The sequence below is a fragment of the Ictidomys tridecemlineatus genome, chromosome 6 (genome assembly GCF_052094955.1).
Source record: "Ictidomys tridecemlineatus isolate mIctTri1 chromosome 6, mIctTri1.hap1, whole genome shotgun sequence".
NCBI lineage: Eukaryota > Metazoa > Chordata > Mammalia > Rodentia > Sciuridae > Ictidomys > Ictidomys tridecemlineatus.
Genome location: NC_135482.1, coordinates 170493258 through 170518234, shown reverse-complemented (window position 1 = coordinate 170518234; position 24977 = coordinate 170493258). Strand labels below are relative to the sequence as shown.

General features: G+C 31.9%; 1 protein-coding gene across 4 annotated transcripts in view; it reads left to right on the top strand.

The window, feature by feature from the left end:
• The window catches only part of Nbea (neurobeachin), a 603852-nt gene that overhangs the window by 162818 nt on the left and 416057 nt on the right, over nucleotides 1-24977 (top strand). For all 4 annotated transcript variants that reach the window (XM_078016116.1, XM_021730370.3, XM_021730357.3 and 1 more), the window contains 5 exons: nucleotides 11501-11609; nucleotides 18808-18889; nucleotides 19117-19240; nucleotides 20075-20267; nucleotides 22322-23338. In XM_078016116.1, the coding sequence (XP_077872242.1) occupies nucleotides 11501-11609; nucleotides 18808-18889; nucleotides 19117-19240; nucleotides 20075-20267; nucleotides 22322-23338 (1525 nt within the window). The remainder of the gene's footprint in view (nucleotides 1-11500; nucleotides 11610-18807; nucleotides 18890-19116; nucleotides 19241-20074; nucleotides 20268-22321; nucleotides 23339-24977) is intronic.

Genomic DNA, 24977 nt, shown 5'->3' with positions numbered 1-24977 from the left:
AGATATTAATCTGAACAGCTGACATCAAACATAAATGGAACCCTAGTAGCATTCATATCAACAATGAGATAAGAGTGATTCCACTATAATTTAATCATTAATATTAATTATTTTTTAAGATTTGAAATAAAAATAAAAGACAACTGTTAGATGGGAAGAAATATGTATCATTAACTTTAGATGATTTGGTTCTATATTTATAAACCTAAGAAAACAACTTTAAAACTCTTGAAAAAAGAGATCTTACTAAACTCAGCATCTCATTTGTCTGGCAGTAAATCTACTTGCTCTGTGTGAATTGGCCCTATCCAACACCTGGTTTATAATTTCTATAAAGTACGTGAAATACAAATTGTGAGATCAACCCTACACTTTGTCAGCTGGACTAGCAATAGGTTTGACATTTCATTAAAATGGAAAAGTCTATTACAGGTAATATATGGAGCTACTCCCAACTCTAGAAACTTTAACTTGAAGTTAATCTCCTCTCCTTGAGTGTGGAAGGGACTTACTCGCTGGCTTCCAAAAATAGTAAAGCCTGGCATCTTTTTCACTATTGATTAAGGTTAACATCAGTAGTCATATGTTATGTTGATAATGTTCTTCCCGATATGATGTGATGAGAAGGACACCTCACCTTATAGTATTCTCTTGCCTCCCCACAAACAACCTTGGGACATTCACAAAGAAGCATCATATATCCCCAAATTGAGGGATGTTCTACAAAATGTCTGATTTGTACTCTTCAAAACTGTCAAGAACATGAAAACAAAGAATGGGAAACTGCCACATACTAGGATAGTTCAAGGAGAAATGATAACTGAATGAAAGGTGGGACCATGGATTAGATTTTTGAACAGAAAAGGAAAATTAGTGGGAAACTGGTAAAATCTAAGTTAAGTTTGTAGATGAGTTAATAATATCATATTAATATTGATTTTTAAAGTTTTTATAAATGTACCATAGTGAGGGTTAACATTCACGCTGGCTGAATACTATATGAGAATTCACTATACTATCTTTGCAGCTTTTCTATAAATCCTAAAAATTTTCCAAAATCATACAAAATTAAGAAGCCAAACTTGGATTTATGTTGGAATGTAAAGCCACACGATTCCTACATGCAGGTGTTCTGATGATTAATTGTCCTCAGAGCCAGATTCTTCTAACAAGTGATTCAAATGGATGAACAAAGTGCTCAAGTGCTATACAATAATACACCTAAAAATAAAAATTTTAAAAGAGATTATCAAGTTTCCACTGTAGAAATAAAAATTATAAAACCTTGTTTATTTGTCTAATGTTTTAACTTTAAATGTTGTTTCTTCTGGGTGAATTGCTAAGATTATCACACTATGACCTGTACTGTTAGTAGTAAAGTGAATGACTTACTATCTCTAATTGTTACTTACAGGTATAGTATACTGACAAAAGCTTATCTTGTTTATTTTTTTAACTAGGTAAATTAGTTTTTTATTTTTTTATTTTTTTTTTCTGGCAGAGCCAGTTGTCTGATTACCAAAATTATGGTATGATGAGAATTCAGGGAGTATGGCAGCTGGAAAGAAGTTTCCTTCCCTTACACTTTCAAATTTGAGTTATTTGGGTTTCATCAGCCAAATGTTGGTTCTTGTGCATACATGGGTACAAATGAATCTTGATATTCTGATGAAGTTACTAGTAGAGAAAATAGGGAACTTCTGAGGAAATTTCTCTCTCATGGGGTAGTAAAACAGCTAAAGAACTATGTTAGATCCTTAAGATAAAGATGAAAAACTTGATAGGTGTTTTGCTCTCACACATTTCTGCCTACTATCTTCTTTTCTTTTCTCCTGCCCTCACCCTCAGCCTAAGAGGAATGTTTACAACAGCTTCCTGTAAGTGACTACCAGAAGGCTAAGAAGTACCTAAAATGGAGGGATATATCTTTTTGCCTTAAAATTTATGCGTGTACATGGAGATTGAAGTGCTAGGATGCTAGATTCAGTGGTCCTTTTAGGACTTACAGCTTGCCAAGTTGTGTACTGCAGATCACTGAGTTAAGAGAAAGCCTGGCCTTCTAACACCTGTATGTTTCACATCATTTAAAATTCACAAGCATGAGATTTGAGTTCTACTATGTGAATCATTAAAAAAATAACAACTCACTTAAAGAGACACTTGTTGTCAGTGTTAGGAGATCATCACACTATGCACCAAAAAAATGAAACTATGTTGGAATACTTTTTTACAAAGAGCATTTTAATTACAAAGAACATTTGAGATTCACTTAGAGCACCAAAAATGATATCTGTTCTTTTATGTCATCATACTTTCTCCCTCAACTCCCTGCTCCAGTTCACCCAATTTAGTGAACTGGAACATCTCAAAATTAGTGGACTTAAAGATCTAAAATATAAAGTGAGAAAAGATAAAGCCTTAGGAAATAGGACACATAACCTGTGACTAATAGTAGTTGGAGGAGAAATATTATGGATAAAACTAGGTATCCTGAAAACTTTGTACTACTAAAAAATTAGAAATATTGAGTAGCTAGGTAGTGTAGTATACAACTGTAATCCCAGCAGCCTGGGAGGCTGAGGCAGGAGGAATGTTAGTTCAAAGGTAGCCTCAGCAACTTAGTGAGTCCCCCCCCTAAGTAATGAATCCAGACCCTGTCTCTAAATGAAATATATGCAAAAAAGGGCTGGGGATGTGGCTTAGTGGTTAAGTACCCTGGGTTCAATCCCTAGTACCAAAAAAAACAAAAACAAAAAACCACCAAAAAACAAAAAACAACAAAAGGTGTGTGCGTGCGTGTGCTTGTGTGCATGTGTCTGCATGTGTGTGTGTGTGTCTGTGTGTGTGTAAAATCCATTTAAATGAATAGCTGAGCACAGAAAAATAAGGGAAATTCTCATATGCCAAGAAAACATAGAAAAACAAGACTTAAGGAATAAAGTAATTATATTATTTGTATTCTTGATGATTGCCATTCTGATTGGAATGAGATGAAATCTCAGTGTAATTTTGATTTGCACTTTCCTAATTACTAAGGATGTTAAATATATTTGTTGACCATTTGCATTTCTTTTTTTCCTCCTTTTTTTGAGAAATATCTTTTAGTTTCTTTGCTCTTCTATGGATTGGTTATTTGGATTTTTGATGTTGAGTATTTTGAGTTGTATATATTTTGGATATTAATCTTCTTTGGAAAGAGAAGTTGGCTAAGATTTTTTTCCCCTCTATAAGCTATTCATGCTCTTAATTGTTCCCTTTGCTGTTCATAATAATTTAAATTTGAAACCATTCCCTTATTGAGGATGTAAGAAAAAGATACACTCGTAGATTTTTTTAAAATATATTTTTTAGTTTTTGATGGACCTTTATTTTACTTATTTTTATGTGGTGATGATAATCAAACCCAGTGCCTCACACGTACTAGTCAAGCACTCTACCAATGAGCCACAACCCCAATCCCTACTCATAGATATTTGGTAAGACTACAAATTAGACCAACCACTTTGGAATGCAGTATAAAAATGCCTCAAAAGACTAGGAATGAATTTACCATATGACCCAGCTATTCCACTCCTTAGTATTCATCCAAAAAACTAAAATCACCACACTATAGTGATATATGTGTACCAATATTTATAGCAGCACAATTCACAATGACTAAGTTATGGAACCAGCCTAGGTGTTTCTCAATAGACTAATAGATAAAGAAATTATACATATATACACTGGAGTTTTATGGAGTTCTAAAAAGAATTAAATTATGTCATTTGCTGGCATATGGCTGGAACTGGAGAAAATTATGATAAATGGAAAAAGCCAGGCTTAGAGAGTCAAAAGTTGAAGGCTGGGGTTGTGGCTCTAAGGTAGAGCACTTTTTTTGCATGTGCGAGGCCCTGGGTTTGATCCTCAGCATCACATAAAAAATAGATAAATAAAAATAAAGATATTTTAAAAAGGAGTCAAGAGTTGAGTGTTTTTTCTCATATGGAGAAAGTAGAGAGAAATAGGAAGTTAACAAAAAGGGTGGAGGCAGAATCTTATCAAAATAGAAAAACAATGGAGTAGATGAAGGGGACCAAGTGGGAAGGAGGAGAGATATGAAATAAGAGGAACTAGATAATGAAATTGACCAAATGATGCTATGTGTATGCATGAATATCTCATAATGAATTCAATTATATATATAATTCACCAATTAGAAAATAAATTAATAGGAAGACTACTCAAGTAGAGGAAGGGGATCAGGGAAACCAGGAGAGGAGTAAATGGATTATACTGGGGATTGAAAGGGATTGTTTGCATTCATGGGTATGCCAAATGAATCCTACACTTATAAAATTACAATGCAGTAATAAAAAATATTGAAATTTTAAAAATAAGGTAATTTTAAATCAAATGATATATTTTTTAAAAATCCTAATTGTGGAAATGGAAAAATAATAATTAGAATTAACAACTGTATTGACAGGTTAAAATGACAAGGTAATCTTGAGGAGTTGGTGAATTGGAAGATAGAACTGAAAAAAATTACCTAAAATGCCTAAAATGTTACACCAAGAGCAAAAGATGACCAACTTGAAAGGAAGAGATGGAGAAAGAATGAGAGTTTTAAATGTGGCTAATAAAAATTGTTATAAAGGGGAAGAAAATGGGAGAAAGGCAGTATTAAAGAAACTTACTGAAAATTTTTATAGAATTGATGAAAGACCTAGTTTCTTAGATTTTGAGAGTGAAATGAGCTTTGAGCAGAACAAAACAGTCCTCTCATATGGAGGACTAAAAGTAAAACTGCAGAGCACCAAAGAAGATGAGCAGCACAAGAAAGATAATTCTATACTGTAAAGACCTCTGTCATATTCTTGGATACACAGAATTAATGTTGTTAAAATGGCAGTATTACCAAAAGTGATCTACAGATTCAATGTAATTCCCATTAAATTACTAATGATAATCTTCCCAGAACTAGAAAAATTAATCCTGAAATTCCTGTGGAAAAACAAAAGACCCAGAATAGTTAAAGTAACCCTGAACAAAAAAAAAAAAAAAGGAATCACAATATTTGGTTTCAAATTATACTACAGAGGCATAGTAAATATGAGCATCATGATTCCTGGCTTAAAAATATACATGAAGACCAGTGGAACAGAATAGATGACAGAGAAACAAACCCATACACATTTGGTCATGTGATTCTTGACAAAGGTTATAAGCCTTTTAAACAAGTGGTAATGGAAAAACTGGGCATCCATATGTAGAAGATTGAGATTAATTCCTTCTCTCTCACCTAACATGGAAATCATTCAAGATTAATTCAAGACCTAAGAATAAAACCAGAAACTTAGCAACTATTAGAAGAAAAAAATAAAGGAAACATTTCACATGTAGATTCAGGCAAAGACTTACTGAATAGGAACATATATCTCAGGGAATAAGAAAATTAATAAATGGGATAAGATCAAATTAAAAAGCTTCTGCACAGAAAGGAAATAACACTGAAGTGACAGCTAATAGATTAAAGTCTTTGCCAGATACTCTTCCAAGTCAGGATTAATGTCCAGAATATATAAAAAACTCAAAATTAGAAAATCTAATGACCTGATCAATAAATGGGCATATGAACTGAATGGGTATATCTCAAAAGAAGAAGTACAAATGTTCAACAGAAAATATGAAAAATATTCAACAATTTTAGCCATAAGGGAAATGCAAATCAAAACAGATTTCATCTACTCTAATTAGAATTGCACTCCAAAAGGAATACAAATAACATTAAATGCCGGTGAAGATGTGGGAAAAAGGCACTCTTGTACTTTTGATGGCTATGTAAATTAACACAAAAATCAGTATTGAGGTTCTTCCAAAAGCTAAAGTTAGAACTACTATATGATCAGTTAAACCACTCCATGGAATTTATTCAAAAAAATTAAAGCCAGCATACTTCAAACTTATGTGTGTTCCCATGCTTATCACAGCACAATTAATAACCAACTTAAGTGATCAGCCTAGATATCTATCAACAAGTGAATGGATGAAGAAAAAGTGGTACATATACACAACTGAGTTTTTCTCAGGTATAAGGAAGAAGAAAATTATATTATTTGCAGGAAACTGGATGGAAACTGGAGAATAATTTTGAGAGAACTGTGACAGACAGGCTCAAGAGAGAAAAGTGCCATATGTTTTCCCTCATAAATGCAAGCTATAGGGGTAAAAACTGGACACTGTGAAAGTAGAAGGATTACTAGGTTTCTTCCTTAGAATTCCTAAATTAGAGTGATGGGTTTCTTTGATATTCCTATTTTCTCTTTCTTCTTACCCTGAGTGGGAGGAAATGGGTACCTTGAAAGAAATGAAGAATGGAGTCTGACATTGTGTGATAGAAGTGAAGGCTGCAAGTCTTTCCATATCAATTTGGGGGATCAACAATTTCCCTTTGGAAATTAGATAAATTCATTAAGTAAAATGAATTGAGTGGTAGTGGAAGATTCTTTGAAGGAGAACTTATCCAAATAGAGCAGTGCTCCTATTCCAGCAAGTCTGCCCATAGCCTCAGCTATCCTTTCAGTCTCTTGAAGCCTTTATGCTTCAGAAAAAAGGAATAGAATAGGAAATGATGCTCAGCCTTGGAAATGGATCATAGAGGACAAAACAAGTCTCACTCAGTTTATGTGGGTTTTAAGAGGACAAATAAGTAAATGTGAACAAACTACACAAACATAAGCAAGATAGGAAAAAAAATGCCAAGAAACCATATCAATGTGATGGTACAGGAGAGAGAGAAGAAATGAGTAAAAGAAGAGATGGAATTTACACCAGAAGGAAACGTATGGAAGAAAAAGAATTTTCTATAATGTTTTGAGATATAGAATAATTAACAAGAACATAAATTCAATAAGCTCTCAAAGACAACATAAAGAACACAAAGAGATGAAAAGGGAACTTAAAAGACTAAGGATATGATGACCCTAATTATATAATCATTTTAGAAATTGTAATAAATACTAAATGCAATATAGAGACAAAGTAAGTTGAAGGTAGATGGTGTGTCTAGATGAGAGAATCAAATGAAATAGAAAGCAGTTTCACAAAATAAATAATGAATATTTATGTAGAAAAAGTATACTGTATTTTAGAAAAATTTGACACAAAAGACGAACACTAAGATATATTTAAATCAAATTGTAGTGATAAAGAAGAATATCTAAAAAGCCAATCTAGGCAAAAAAGGAAATCACATTCAAATGGTTAAACATTTAGCTATCCTCAGATTTGTGCCAGTTGAATTCAGTGGCAAAAGAAATAAAGCAGTATCCTCAAGTTCTGATGTAGGAGTAACAAAGTATTATTCTCTGCCAAGTACAAACATGAGGGCAAATATTCAGAGGGACAGGTGTCTTAATCTTCTCTTAAATGACATGTAGCCAACTGAGAAAAAAGTGAATAGAAAGAAACCAGAAATGGTGAAGAGGTCAAGGAATTGAGTTCATTGAAAATATAAATATAAAATATAAATACCTAACAATTCATACATCACAACAGTGCTAAGATCAGCATATGTGCTTCAAACTTTGGTTCTAGTCAGATCGAAATATAGGTCACAAAAAGGTAGTGCCAAGTGTGAGAATGCTAATTGTCCATCTTTAATGTAAAGGGGTTGATATGATCTAAAACTGAAATGTTAATTCTGGGAATCACTATTGTTTTATTTATAATTGATTTTTAAACCTCATAGAGATTAAAAAATATATCTCCTGTGCTAAAGAAAATCACCTGGAATTTTTTTTAAGTTCCATTTCCATTTATTTCTATTAAATATGAGTGAAATTATATTTGATCCTTTTTTGTTAAAATAAAATTTAGGGGGCTGAGTTTAGTATATCTTCTATGTGTGAGGCTCTGAGTTTCATCCCCAGCACCCCCACAAAATAACAATAAAGTAAAATTTAGTATGAGTTTTTTCTGTCCTTAGTCATTCTCTCTCCCATCCCTTTTTCTTTCTCTTACTCTCTTCTCCATGAAGAGATTTCTAGAATTTTATTACTTATTATGTTACTTTTGGGTAGCAAAATTATAAAATTTCGACATTTTATTTCTCTGCACAGCTTGTTTAGCACTTAAACAATTAAAAATTATTGGGTTCAATGAGTTAAAATAAAACCCATTTAAAATGCTACAGGAGAAAGAATAAGGAATATTAATTGTTCACTAGGTGAACATGGTCTTTCCAACATTGACTCGAAATGAAAAAAGAAATGATGAAACTTGATAGATTTTATTGAAGAAAATTAAAGCCATTTCTATGCCACTTTTGAATTCAAAAGTGGAAAATATTTATTATTTATTTAATGAAGGGATAATTTTCTTAATGTTATTAGAGTTCTTATAATCAACTGGAAATACATGACTACATAGAAGAAAAAATGGCCATAGGACAGTATCAGGCAGTTCTTAGAAGTGGTATAAATGTTTTTAAAAATTATGAAAAGTTTTTAGTGTTTCTTATACGAAAATAATGTCGACTTTTTACATATCTAACTGACCCTTTTATGATTATAATATGTGGTATTTTGAAGCTACTTGTAAAATACATTTATACTTTCATTGTAGAAGTGTGAATGCATCTTTTTGGAGCTGAGTTTAGCCAAGTCTCATTAAAAAATTAAAATATGAAAGCTTTTAAATCAATCATTTAAGTTATAAGAACTTATTCTAAGGACAAAACCATGGGTATGCCCAAAGATTATCTAAAGGAAAAGTTAGTTTATGGTAGGGAAAAAAGGTCAGAACTAACAAATCTCTGAAGTAGTAAATGGAATAAATTAATCATGCTACATTTTTATTATTCATTTTAATATTGAATGACATGGAATGCATAGTGTGTGTTGATTTAAAGGAAAGTCTACAAATTACTTTATATAAAATCATCTCCTTCAGAGTAACATTTTTATTTATGTTTTTCATAATTTATATTCTTAGTAATTAATTCCAAAGAAATAACAAATATTTATAATGACTTTTTCCGGGTTATGAAATTAAGAGTTTCCTTTGTTTTTTTCCTATTTCTATATTATCTTTCACTTTATTATAAGAAGTATTTCTTGACCATTCAAAAAAGAAAGATACAGGAATAGGTTTTAGCAAAATGTTTAGTATGCTAGTAGTTTGTAATTTACATGAGTAAAATGTTATTCCTTTTTAATAAATACATTATATTCTGATACATATGGTTAGAAATCTTGCAAAATTCAAAAGCTAAAACAAATACGCATTGAAGTCTGTTTAGGTCTTAGAGATAAACAGGTTTATGATATTAGTTTCTCCAGTAAATTCCAACTGAAGTCTTTCCCAAACTGAATCAATAAATCTGGGTCTTTCATTAGGGGCCCTGTGGGAAACAAAATCATGTCATGTGTAGGGTCAGCACAGACATTTCCTGCCTGAGATGGTGGATGGCATTTTTGGCTCTCTTGACTGCTATGCAGCAAAATTTATTTGTAAGTTGTTGTTGTTGTTGTTGTTGTTTTGTTTTGCTTTGCTTTTTAAAACAAACTACAAGAAGCTGGCCCATTTGTTCCCTAGTATCTGCACAGAATTCTTTAAAGTTTTACCCAGGTCTAGAATTAAGCATTTACATTGGAGGGGATAGTCAAGAGGGCATAAATTTCTTTTGATAGCTGAAATTGTATTGGCACAATAAAGAGATTACTCTAAATTTCAGATAACCTAATTAGACATAGCTTTTACCAGCTCTGAAGCAGAGAGACATATCAAGGGCAATGCTTTGGCATTTGTTCTTTACTGGTTGGAAGCAGATGAAAGCTTCAGGGTTTCTTTTCTTGGATATGGCTTAAATTGGAAAACTTAAGCTTTCCCCACTATACTCACATAATATCCATAAGTCCTGTTTGTTTAATATTCATTTGACCTTTTCCAATCATATTTTGTGAACACAGCAACATGGGACAAATGTCCTAGCTTCCTCTTGGGTTCTGGTAACTTTGCTGTTTCCCTGGACTGAGGAAGACTGGATGAGGGGACCAGCTCTCCTGTGTCTTTGTTGTGGAGGGTGGATCTTGGAGACTGGAGTTAGAAGAGAGGATTTCCAGGTGAATGGTACCCAGATAGATGGTTCATCATTTAATTTCTGTATTGATTAAAGTAACAATAGTTGCTGTTACAGACAGTGAAGTTTTATTCTCTTATCAAACTAGTAGTTTTCTTTTCTGTTTGCTTAATATCCAAAGGGATTTCCCCAAAATATGATTATTTTATAAGCAAATTCTTCCATTTGGTGGTGCACTTATCTTCATCATATGGCTCCTGTGTTGCTGGCCTGTGGAAAGAACATAGAATATGTATATTAGTGTGTTCTGCAGACCATTCTTGAAATGCTCTACAACTTCTGACATTGGCTACAACTTAGTTAAATAATCACATCCACCTGTAAGAGAGACTGAAATTATAGTATAGCTGTTGACTCAGGAAGAAAGGAAAAAGAATTTGATAGTTACATAGTCTGTGTCATAATTGTAAATCCAGCAATAGAAAATCAAAGACAGACCGTAAAATACTGAGGTTTGGAAGCCAAGAAGACTAAGATCTTGAATTCTAAGAAAATGAAACGAATAAATATGTAGTAATTCCCTGCGCTGGAGCTGAGTGTTCCAGGAAGCCTTTACTGGATAGATCCTTCTACTGTACTTTTGGGTGAAGAAAGGGAACAGTTAAATCAGCCAATGGAAAATACGAAGGAATTTTTTTTTTTTTTTTTTTTTGTGGTGCTGGAGATTGAACCCAGGGGCACTCTAGTACTGAGTTACATCCCCAGCCTTTTTATTTTATTATTATTTTGAGACAGGGTCTTGCTAAGTTGTCCAGGCTGGCCTTGAACTTTCAATCCTCCTGCCTCAGCCTCCTGAGTTTCTGTTATTACAGGCATATATTACCATACCAGGCTAGAAAGTTTTTTTTTTTTAAATCCAGTGGCAGAGAACAAATATAAGCAATGATGAAATATAGAATTATTTGGCTTAATGACTCCACCATCAAGATAGAGTACTCACTTTTAACCATAATTTTGGATTATTTGATATTAAAGTTTGTTATAGACTGTTTTATAGAATTTGGATTATGTGGCCTGTGTTAGGATTAATAATTTTAAACTAATAGAAATATACTATACTAAAAAATACTAAAAATACAGTACTAAAAAATTATTAGAGGTTTGAATAGAATTACTGTCAACATTTATATAATGTTAAGTAGCTTATACATTTTACCTATTTGTTTAATTGAATATTTAATTTTATGCATTTATATAGTAGTCTTGGGACCTTAGAATATTGCTATGTTATAAACTGTTTGTTTTGTAGATGGAAATTCATAAGAATAATTACTTGTATGATTCCGTATTTGCTTATAAATTGTGCTTCTGATCCAAAAGTCATGTGATCAGAGAATCAAATGTGATTCATGGTACTTTTTCCTTCCTTCTTTCCAGGAGAAAAGTTGAAATTATGCACACCCATAGTCTTTTCACTCTTCTTGGAGAAAGACTGATGTTGCATACAAACACTGTGACTGTCACCACATACAACACACTTTATGAGGTAAAATTTAAAAAAAAATATGATGAAAAGTATATACATTGGAAACTTCCTAAACCTATGTGTTTGAGATAAGTACTTGTCAGCTTGTCAAAAAAGACAAAGCAATGATCATTACAAATGAAAATGAACACATACCTTATTTTTTATTGTATTTTAAAAACTAAATATGTGCAGTTACTTGCCAGTGTTCTTGGGTTGGTTCAAGGGTGTTTCTATGAATATGGGTTGTCTGACTGCCTTTACAGAGTCTTTCTCACGTAAATTACACTCGTTTTTATTAAATATATTAGAACTACTTTCACATTCTTTCCTTTCTCTACTCCATTTGTCCTTTCTAATATATAGCAATCACCTACTTATGATAGAGGTGATATGAGGTAAAATGAAAGTAAGAACTATTTATAAAAATGATGTACAGATGCATCTTTAGATCTCATCATTTCAATTTAGAAATTCTTTTCTCATAACTTCTAACAGGTACATGTTTGGGTTTGATACTTTCTATGAAATGTGCATATTGCCTCAAAGTAGCTATTTTAATTTTAAATGCCAATAAAGTATTAGAACGCCTCCCTTATGTTAACCTTACTGCTTTCCTGTAACCATCTTTAGCCATGCCAGTACTCTAAGTATAAGAATTGGCAAACTACAAACACCTGTTTTTGTGTGGCTATGAGATGATGATGGTTTTTAGATTTTTAAGTGGTTGAAAGTAATCAAAAGAAAAAGAATGTGTGGCATGTAAAATTTATGCAAATAAAAATTTCAGTGTTTATAAATAGTTTTATTGGAACACAGCCACAATTATTTGTTCAGGTATAGCCTACAGCTGCTTTTACACTACAACCACGGAGTAGTACTTGGAACAAAGAATGTTTGTCACACTATTATCGCTTTGCATTGCTGCTTGGCATACTGGGAATCAGAGCTGTACAATAACTTAATATTGTTTCATGTACCACACGTATTGCCAAACCTGCCTTCTTTTAAAATATCAGTACATAACTATCAAGTCAAAACAGAAACAGTTGGTTTTGAATCTCACACTTTTAAAATATAGTGGACTGTAGATTATTTTGTGACAGATTTAGAAGTCAATGTTTGTTATACAAAGGCATTATATCATGCTAAGAAAATACCTTCATTGACATTTCTAGACTAGGTGTGCATAATAATATTCCTAACAGAAAAACATCATTTAGAAAATATAAAACTGAATATTTCATTATTGAAGATTTACTAAAAAAATAATATTCACCATACAGGAAGGCAAATGCTAAATGAAATCTCTTTAATTCAGTAGTTCTGAATGGTATTGTCATAAATTTTTAAATTAATATTGGACAAATTTGGGGCTGGGGCTGGTGCTGTAGCTCAGTGGTAGAACACTTGCCTGACACGTATAAGGCCCTGGGTTCAATCCTCAGCACCACATAAAAATAAATAAATAAAACAAAGGTATTGTGTCTATCTACAATTTAAAAAATGTGGAACAAATTTAAACTTTTCTAGTGCTACATTTTTTCACCTAAGCCATGGGCTAGTCCAGCTCAATTCCAGTTTTTGTTCACAGCCCTGAAACAGTGTAATTTTCAAATTACACTGTCCATAAATAACTTCGGATTGGGACCTAGCTAGTTCATTTTATATGGTCTGTGGATGACTTTATGTGGATGACTTTATACAGAGGTGAATAGTTGTAACAGAAACCACATTGTTCACACATCATTGAATACTTATTTGACCTTATCTATAAAAAGTTTGCTGATTCTTGCAGTACTGCAACCCAGAAAAGTGTAACTCCCCCTGTTGTTTTTATTAAATACTATTTTAATCTGATATGGGGATCGATATGCATTCACTTCTAAAATTTGGGAAGGATAGAAAAGTGTCATGAAAAAATTGACCCATAGTAGCTCCATTAATACTTAAAAGTATAAAAAATTTTTCTTAACTCTTTCTCCTACACACACACACACACACACACACACACACACACACACACAGAAACTACTCTTAACAAGGTATCATCTTATACATAGCTTTGTACCCTTTTCTTCTTTAAGAATATATTGAAAATCTTTTTGTTACAAAATTTTCATCTATGGTGTGGTAGGGCAAAGTTTCTCCCTTAAAGAAATAATTAAAACATTTAGATTTTGTGGGCTATATGATATTGGTTTAAGTACTCAGGTCTTCATTTGTAGCTTAGAAGCAATTATAGACAATATGAACCACATGGGCTATGTTCCAATCAAACTGTTATAAAAACAGGAAGTAGATTGACCCAGAGGCGTTGGTTTTTTGACCCCATCTGTAGCATTAATTTTTACTATTTCATCTTTTGTCCCTTTTATTCTCTAATCAGTAAGAGTAGGAACAGCCCATTAGATTAAAAAGAAACCTTTTAGCTCTTGACTTTTTGTTTCTAAGCTTAATGTGCCTACTTTCAGTCAGTCCTTAAATCATATGAGTTTTAGGTTTTACCTTCTAGAGTAATTCCTTTTTTAATTAAATACAGAACCGAGTATGCACTAATAGAATGGCCTACACTTGTAGAATATGGTGAGGTGATCTTCTTTCTTGACTTTGATATTGTATTTTCCTTATTATAGTAACTATCTTTTTTTGGCACTTCTTAGGATAGTTATCTTAGTGAATGCCCTATATTCATTATCTCAGGTCTTCTAACAGTCCTATTGTACTGGTATTTTTATTGTCTCTTAAAACAGATAAACAGAGTTACAGATTCAAGTGTTTGCTTTATCGTATTACTAATAAGTGTTTTAAATTAGGTAGGTTGCGTAATATATGTGTATAAGGGGAAAATGTCAAAATACCTTCAACTGACAAACCTTGTTATACTAATCAGGGTGGTTTTTTTTAAAATAAACATTAAAAAAGGCCTGGGGATGTAGCTCAGTGGCAAAGTACCCTCTGATTCAATCCCCAGTACACACACACACACACACACACAAGCTTAGGTCCTCATGATAATATTCTCAAGGAGAATATTAGTATAGGTGAGGGTAACGGGCCATGCAGTGTATATCCCCAACACAACCCTGCAAGAGATAGAGGACAAATGTTTAACTTTTTAGTCATTGTTTAACTTGTGGGAATTTCTTACCATCTACTTGTTTTGAGTTATCATCAATATAGATAGAAAATCAGTCAATGAATCCTTACATTAAAATAAAAGTAATGCATAATATGTTGAATTTGTAAATTCATTTATATTCCTAACCATAAAATAAAAACATGTCACATGTACGTATATCTATTAGTCTTCCTGAACAGTGTTTCAATAAGCACAGTGGCACTTTACCCACCACTTATACAAATAATTGCTCTTGGTATCCAGATTTTGGTCTTTAATGATAGTCTATGCTAAACAAAGGCAAGTTGTTGCTGATTCTATGCCTTAGGGTGAGGAGAAGTTAGGATCAGTGTGAATGCTTTAATGTTGGGCATTGAATGTTGGAAGTTTCAGGGATGCTGAAATGATGAGAAATGTACTCATAAGGCTTTTGACCAATTTAATAGTTATATATGTTATTACCAGTTTGGCAATAATATTTAACATTTATTAATAATAATAACAATATAATTTTTGGAAGACTCAGTTCATAATGAACTAATTTTTTAAAAAAGTTACTAAGGTGTACAAAAGAATCAAAGAGATAAATGAACTTGGCGTCATATTGCACGTTTGTATTTCCAGTGACTCAGGAGGCTAAGGTAGCAGAATCATGAGTTCAAAGCCAGCCTCAATAATTTAGCCAGGCTGCAAGTAACTTAGTAAATCCTTGTCTCAAATAAAATATAAAAAGTGCTGGGGATATGACTCAGTGGTTAAGCAACCCTAGGATTGCCCTAGTACAAAAAAAAAAAAAAAAAAAAGGATGATAAATGATTGGTTAGCACTGATCTCATGCGGTAGTAAAAAAGAGTCTTCAACTTAAGCTTCAATGCTATTAACAAACCAAATTGTATTATGAAAATGATAGGAAAATGGATTACTATTTCTGAATCCAAAAGATTGTATTATTTTTACTAATGGCACTTGTTTACAACAAATTAGATTTTTTATAATTATCAAATTTTTCGATTAACATAGCAAGTGTAATTTAACTTCATAAACAGAACAGCCTAGACTTGGAGCTTGAATTTAACTCATCAATCTGTTCTTGCATTCTCAGCAAGAATCAGTTGCTCAATAATTTGGTGGCTAAAATATTTTTTTTCCCCTCTTCATTGCCCCCCCCCACTTTTTTGGGTTTGTTTTTGGGAAATTACCTGAACTCCAGCGATGTTTTAAATTAAATAGCACTACACCTTTATAAAGGTATAAATTTTTGTATAGAAATAATAAAGTACTGTGTCATACCTATACTACTGCTAATGAGAAAATATCAGTTATATGTTTAGCAAAATCTTTTGAAGTCCTGTTTCTATGTCTTGGTGATCTTTAAAACTTTTAAGATTGATAAGATGCATAAAATACATAGTAAATATTAAAGCAACAAGCCAGACTTTTTAGCAGAATATGTCAGACAACATTATATCAATTATGAACATGTGAAAATACATCTTAATGATCCTGAAAGCCAGATGTTTCCAAGAAGACACTCTGTTTCCTGGTTTTCTAAGATGTATTATGTCTGATGAGGACTAGAAGTACAGATAGTTCAGAAAGGAAACTGTCCTAACTGCTGCTTAAGCCACAGTCTGTCTGTAACATGTGAATTACAAAGTAATTTCATTTATAAAATAATATTTAAATATGTAATGCTGGGGTCAAGTCTTTGTCTATAAATACCATAATTGGAAATTTACCAGGCTTAAAATTCACTTTTCATTTCCCTGTTTTATATGATTGCACTAGTCACGAGACTGTTCTAAATGTTCAGAATCTGGCTACTGTGAATTGAGAAATGCTGTAAAGTGTTAAATGCAAATTGGATTTCATGTCCATATCTGGTTCTGAACATCTTGTTTTAATTAGGTGCAGAGGTTACTTCCTGTATGTATCTCTTAACCTAATCCAGACAAACGTCTTTTGCTTCCATTAAAATGCTTATATCTACATTCATTTTTATTTATTTAATTGTTATTACCCCTCCTCTTTTTAAACTCATATAGGTTCTTACTGACAAGTTGACCATGTCTTATTGTTTAAAAGAGGGCATGTATTTATGCCTGTCTCTAGAACATTAATTAAATAAATTGGTGCTAGAAATATAATTCCACTTAGCATCTATATTTTTCATCTCAAAACATTTAACAGAGTGTGGACATGTACCTAGCTCTAAATAATACATGCTGAATCGAGTTTCTAAATATATTTTTATAATTAAAAAATCATTTTAGATTTGAATATGTTGTAGTTTTCAAAGCATTTTCAAATGTAGAGCCTTATTTAATCTTTGTAGCAGGTTTATTAGATGGACAAGGCAATTATTACCCTCATTGTTAGATGATAAAATAGTGACTTAAAAAGTACAACAGCATAAAAACTGTTGATGGCTTTTAGGTAAATTTTATTTCTTGTTCAATATGATTTAATTGCTTTTGGTGGAGAAAGTTTTGACAATTCTCTTCCATTTAGGAGTCTGACCTGCTTTTCTTCCCTCATGTCTGGAGTTATTGTGAATCTTTAATTTATAAATAGAATTTTCTGGGATATTTTCCATCGGGCTATAGGGTCATACCGGGGCCTTTTGGGAAAATTGATGTGAAAACTCCTTCTAGGTATATACCAACTATTAATTTATTGTTATTTGGCATATGGTTTTTAATGAAATTTTATCCCACACGTAAGCTCTATTTTATTAGTAGTGCATGTTTGGAGTGCTCCAATTAAGAAAAATTATGACACAATTTAGTTTTAACAATGAAGTGTTTAATTTTTCACAAAAGTATGGAAGTGAGGGGAATAGAGTTAATTATAAATATTATAATACTATAATAATACAATAATATTATAGTAATATAATAATATTACTATGCTATTTAAGTAATAGTAGGCCAGTTTTGTTTTCAAGTCAGTGACTTTTTGGTGTACATTTCTAAAATATATCCATTAAATTTTCTGTTTTAGTCTGAGCAGAAAGACAAGAAAAATGCCACTTCTGGATGTCATGGTCCTTTTCTAATCAGAATGATCAAGGGTTCATCCCTTTGTCTTAATTTACCTTTTCTGTTCCCAACTTTTAGAGTACAGCCATATACATTTGTTCTTTAAACTAACATGTATAGTATTTCCCCAAGTTTTATTTGACCTTTGTTGAACTGTTTTAAAAGCATTATTTAGAACTTGTCATGCTAGAACTAAATAGGAAATCAAATCACTGATGTAAGTTGGTGTCTTCATTAAATACAGTCTCATTGGGCTTATTTATATTTAAGAGTAGAGATAAACATGAGTTAATGCCTATACTTTTATAAATTATATATTTATATAACAGATATTTATATGTTATTTCCATATAATAATTATATGTATATTTAATTATTTATATACATATTCATGAAATTCAGTTATCCATTCTTTCATTTAACAAATGTATATTGAGTACTGGTATGTGTTAGGCACTGGTGCTAATTCCTGGAATTTAGCAGAGAAGATGTATAAATCCTGCACTTTTTGAGTCTGTGTTTTAGTGAAAAGTTAGTGAATGTTTTAGAATATCTTGTCTTTACTTGGTCAACTCATGCCATTTTTTATTATTTGAAAGATTTTTTTTAATTGCACTAAATGACAATGAGCCACATTTAAAGGAAGAAATTTTCTTTCTCAAATTTCATTTTTAAGTATGGACCCTGCTCAGAATTATTTTCTTTCATATTTTCTAACTTTTAAAATTAATGATGACAAAAGAATCAAATATATACAATTTACAACAGAACTATATTAAAGATGTATACTGAGAAAGTATTTCAAACAATAATTTGTGGATTTTCTGATTTTTCCTTCTATGTGTTTCCTTCTATATATTTTGTCCTCATCTAAAACAAAGTTTGAGAAAAATAGTCTTAAAGGATTTAAAAGAATATGGAATTCTTTATAAAGGCAATTAGGAGAGATGTTTCTTCCCATTTGAACCAAAGTGACATTTTTGCATATTCTTTGTATATTTTGTACTTATGATTTCAGTTGTTCTCTCTATGAAGTTTACATTTTTTTATCTTTCAGATCTTGACAGAGCAAGTGTGTACTCAAGTTGTACACAAACCACATCCAGAACCAGACTCTACAGTGAAAATTCAAAATCCAAGTGAGCAAATGGCAGTTCTTTATTGTGTGATAATTATATGGCAACACATGAGACTAAAACAGACTTTTCTTTTTTAAAATCTGTATGGAGTTTACTTAGTTTATAACATTTAGAACTCACCTATCATAATGCTCAGTATTTATTTTGAAATTAGTAAATATAATATGTGTCTTGATTGAAGATAAGATGTGGTTATAAATCACGAGTTCAAGTTTTTTTGTTTACAGTGATTCTTAAGGTGGTGGCAACTTTATTAAAAAACTCTACACCAAGTGCAGAATTGATGGAAGTTCGCCGTTTATTTTTATCTGATATGATAAAACTTTTCAGTAACAGCCGTGAAAATAGAAGGTAAACAATTTGAATGTTACAAAAGAACTTTTATCCTACAGTTAATGTTCTTCTCCTTAATTTTCAATCTCTTTCAAATAAAAAAGGGTAAATCTTTCTTATATTGCTAAATATGCTTAATTATTAGAAAAGGCAGTATATTTGATACAATTTGTATTCAGTATACTTTTAAAAATTTTTATATATTATTTAATCATCCATGTGTATTTTAATTATATTGTGTATGTCTGCGTATCTGTCCTTAAAATAAACTATTTCTGGTACCTGCCTATCACCAATAGTACTTTGATTATAATTATGTAGGATTTGCCCATACTCATATATATTTTTTTTTCTTGTTTGTCTTATGACTGATTGCTGTCATGCATTTTAAAGATGGTTTGAAAAGACATGAGGTATGGATTGAGGCCATGAACTCTTGTCTATGATTGTTTCCTGAGCCTTTAATTTAACAAATATTGATTGTCCATTGTGTGTGGAGTACCATGCTATGCAGGGTAGTTTTATTGCACACTCTTAGGATGATTCAGTGGTTAAAACAAACATAAACCAGTGATTAATTTATGATGGATTAAGTGCGTTGTGAGTGCTAAAGGTGGTGAGAAACAATTACTAAACTGAACTGGGAGAGCTAAGAAAGTGATTTTGAATGGTAATTAGGATTTTTCTAGTAGAAAAATGGAGAAAATCTGTAGAATACAGAATGTGCAAAATAATTATTTACCTTGCTTTATTTATTTTAGATCATATTTTCACTATTTTATCCCAAGTTATAAGATACTACAGTCTTCTTTAATTTTGGTATTTTTTAATGAGACCTTTTATCTTCCCTAGATGCTTATTGCAGTGTTCGGTATGGCAGGATTGGATGTTTTCTCTTGGCTATATTAATCCTAAAAATTCTGAGGAGCAGAAGATTACGGAGATGGTCTACAATATTTTTCGGATTCTTTTGTATCATGCAATAAAATATGAATGGGGAGGCTGGAGAGTCTGGGTGGATACACTTTCAATAGCCCACTCCAAGGTAACCAGAGATTTAGCATTTTACACCATCTAGGTTTTAGCAGTAAATTAATGTTTATAAACCCTCATCTGGTGCCATCTTGTGGACATCTTAGATTATGACTGATTCCTTTATTCTAGTTTTCTCTTTCCTATTTTTTCCATCTTGTATTCATAGATTTTAGAGCTTGAAAGTATCTTATAGATCATTTAATTCAAAATGCAAGTTTATAAATTAGGAATTTTAGGTGCTATATCTGTTTATATTAGATTTGAAAACTTGAGTCTGAGCCAGTTGCTTTTTTAAATAAAACATACCTGCACAATTCTTATATTTTATGAAATAGTCTGTGAAATACAATTTTTAAGACATTTTTAAAGAAGTCAGAATTTTTAAATTTCCAAGTGAATCATAAATGCACTTAGTTTTTAAAGATTTTTAATTGTATTATCTTTTATTTATAATATTAAGAATCTGTGTTTTTTAAATATTATTATTTTTAGCTGTAGTTAGACACAACACATTTATTTATTTATTTGCCTATTTATTTATTTATTTGTTTATATGTGGTGCTAAGGATCCAACCCAGTGCCTCACACGTGCTAGGCGAGCCCTCTACTGCTAAGTCACAATCCCAGCCCCAAGAATCTGTGTTTTAAATATATTTGATTTTTCATAAACTGAAGTAGTGAATTAAACTATATAAATATATATGCATTAGCTTTTGGAAATTTATATTTAGGATTTCTCATTACGTATTGTCGTAGAAGAAACCTGGGTGCCAGGAGTTTGTTTTTAATCAAGTTATGTTATAATTGAACTTTTTTTCATTTTTAATAAATTCATTTAGTATTTTTTAGCAACACTTACAAATACACTTTCAGAGGGTACATAAGTAACACTGCCTCTGATGAAATTACACAATTTTCTGTGTGTTTAAAAGCAGCCTCACAGAATATGTAAATGAATGAGCCTGGTTGTGTTTTATAAAATGTTACTGATAAAAACAGATGACAAGCAGGCACAGTAGCACAGCTTGTAATTACAGTGACTTGGGAGGCTGAAGCAGGAGGATAGCAAGTTTAAGGCTAGCTGTCTTCATGATTTAGGGAGACCCTGTCTCAAAATTAAAGAAAAAAAAAAATTAAAGGGCTGGCCATGTAGTTCAGTGGAAAGTGCCCTTGAGTTCAGTTCTTAGTGCTGGAAAAATCCAAAACAAACAAAACAAAAAAAGTGACAAATAAATTGGCTAAGGTCATAGATTGTGAACTCCTACATTTGGGACTAAAATAAATGAAGGGATTATTATATCATGATAATCTCCAAAGAAAGGTCTATCTAAAATTCTTTTAACCTGTTATTTAAATATAAATTATTATCTGTCTATAAGAAAGGTTTTTGAGCTTAAAAACTTTAAGAAGAATTTTTGTTTTAAAATTACACTTTGCAATATATTGGCACCTTATATTTATCATTGTGTTAATAAATTTGAGAATAGCAAAGAAAGTATTTGTACAAAAAAATACATCCTAATTATTCCTAAATAATCCCACATGAAAAAACAAATTCAAAGTAGCTTATATAGGGATAAAATTATAACTTAGCAGTTTGTAAAGGCATATATCTATAGATATATGTGAATTATTTTTAACTGTTGTTATAATAGGTACATGTAGGAGCAAGAAATGGAGAAAAACTCTGTTTTATGGTAATAGTATTTTGGATATTATATATTATTAGCTGCCAGTTCCTCATTTAAGCCTAAGTAAATGTGTAGGTGTTAACTGTCAAATTAGGTTGGTTAATAATAAAGTACCTGAACAAAGAACTTAATTTTGCTAGTTTACCTATGTAACATTGGGCAAGTCATGTAATAAATCTTAAATTGCTATGCTTGGTGATTATTTCCACTTAATAAAACTAAGCACTTGTTTTAGGATTAACATTTGATACTTTAAATATTAAACTTCCTGGTACGATTTTTGCTATTATTATCTTAATTTTATTTGCATTACTTATATTTTTCTTCTTAACCTCTATAAAATGCCTCAATGTTTTCTCTACTTATTCCCAAGGTCACTTATGAAGCACATAAGGAATACCTTGCCAAAATGTATGAAGAATATCAAAGACAAGAAGAGGAAAACATTAAAAAGGGAAAGAAAGGGAATGTGAGCACCATCTCTGGTCTTTCTTCACAGACAACAGGAGCAAAAGGAGGAATGGAAATCCGAGAGATAGAAGATCTCTCTCAAAGCCAGAGCCCAGAAAGTGAGACAGATTATCCTGTCAGCACAGATACTCGAGACTTACTCATGTCAACCAAAGTATCAGATGACATTCTTGGAAATTCAGATAGACCAGGGAGTGGTGTACATGTGGAAGTACATGATCTTCTAGTTGATATAAAAGCAGAAAAAGTAGAAGCAACAGAAGTAAAGCTTGATGATATGGATTTATCTCCAGAGACTTTAGTGGGTGGAGAAAATGGTACCCTTGTGGAGGTTGAATCTTTGTTGGATAATGTATATAGTGCCGCTGTTGAGAAACTCCAGAACAATGTACATGGAAGTGTTGGGATCATTAAAAAAAATGAAGAGAAGGATAATGGTCCATTGATAACATTAGCAGATGAGAAAGAGGAACTTTCCAATAGTAGTGCATCATTTCTTTTTGATAAAATACCCAAACAGGAGGAGAAACTCCTTCCTGAACTTTCTAGCAATCACATCATTCCAAATATTCAGGACACACAGGTACATCTTGGTGTGAGTGATGATCTTGGATTGCTTGCCCACATGACTGGGAGTGTAGACTTAACTTGTACATCAAGTATAATAGAAGAAAAAGAGTTCAAAATCCATACAACATCAGATGGAATGACTAGTATTTCTGAAAGAGACTTATCATCATCAGCCAAGGGATTAGAGTATGCTGAAATGACTGCAACAACTCTGGAAACTGAGTCTTCTGGCACCAAAATTGTACCCAATATTGATGCAGGAAGTATTATTTCAGATACTGAGAGATCTGATGATGGCAAAGAATCAGGAAAGGAAATCCGAAAAATTCAGACCACTGCTACAACACAAGTAAGCTATCTTGTATGAGTTCTAGAAATACAATTAGCAGCAAAACAGAGTCATTTCTTACCAATTTCACCGTGTTTATATGCACTTATGGTATGACAGTGTCTTATAGAATTTGGTGTAGTAGTACATATATATATATATATATGTAGTAGTACATATATATATATATATATATATATATATGAATTAAGAGTAATTAAAAGTATCTGATTTATACAATTCTGTTACATTTTTTTTTTTGTGTGTGTGTGTGTGTGTGTGTGTAGCAGCTTTGCTCAACCACTCTGGGCTTAAGATCCTTATATAGTATGAAACATTGTACTAGATTAACATATGACCTCTAAGGTCTCTACCCTTTCTAAATTTTATGACTCCATGACTATATTTACACATTTTGTACTCACAATCGTCATTCTGAATAATTGATTAATTTTAACCTTTTAAGCTTCAGGCCCAATCCTGTTCTGTGGATTATAGAAAAGAGGACTTGCAGCCCAGATTGAACTGATAAATGAAGGGAAAGGGAAAAGGGAACTGTTATTTATCAAGTGCCTTCTATGTTCCGGGCACTGTGATAGATGTTTTCTGATTTAATCCTCACAACAACTCTGTGAGGTAGGTAATATGGCTGAGAAAATTTGAAATTATTAGTAGTGAGAATTTTCTTTACAACCATGTGGATAAAAATTTGTTATGAAAAAATTAAAGATTCTTAGGCATAGTAGTTAGGAAATCTTAGTGCCACAATTCTAATTTTACCAGAATAAAGCTAAAATCCACTGATGTTTTCTGATACAGGTTTAATTTTTGAATTTGAGTTGTGACTGTTTTCTTATTTTCTGGGCTAAATAATGCTATTGTAGTTGAGACTTTGGGAAATTACAATAATACTTTTACCCTTAAAGAATTGGGTTTTCACTAGACACAGAAATCCCAGTGGTTTGGGAGGCTGAGATAGGAGGATTGGGAATTCAGAGCCAGTCTCAGCAAGGGCTAGGCGCTGAGCAACTCTGTGAGATCTTGTCTCTAAATAAAATAAAATAAATAAAATACAAACTGGGGATATGGCTCAGTGGTCAAGTGCCCTTGAGTTAAAACCCTAGTATCAAAATAAATAAATAAATAAATAAAAGATTTGGGTTTTCTTTTTTTTTTTTCCTGGGTTTCCCACCTTCCTTTTAATGTCATTGAATATAACTTTAGCATGTTTTCATCACAGTTATATTACAGATAGGAAACCATGCTTACCTGATGTCTTTGTATTCCAATAAGAATTCTTCTTAATAAATTCTGTGTGTGGGAAAGTTATTTTATTTTTTTGTTAACTGCCAGTTTTCATTTTTGTGGCAGTTGTACTATAGAGATAATTGGCAGTTGATGGGATATCGAATTAGGCACAGATTTAAAATAAAGGCAAACATGATGCATTGTTTATTGAACATGATAATCACTAGGCTTGCCCATCTTTCATTGGGAGTTCACAGTCTTCTTTCTGCTTTGTTTTCTAGCTTATCATGTGCACTTGTTTTTGAATTGAAGCATTGTGAGTGAAATAAACTTTGAAGTTACCTTAAACCTGTTGAAGTAATGTTTCTTCCAGTCATGTGTTTGTAGTTAGAACTAGTTGATGACATACAGT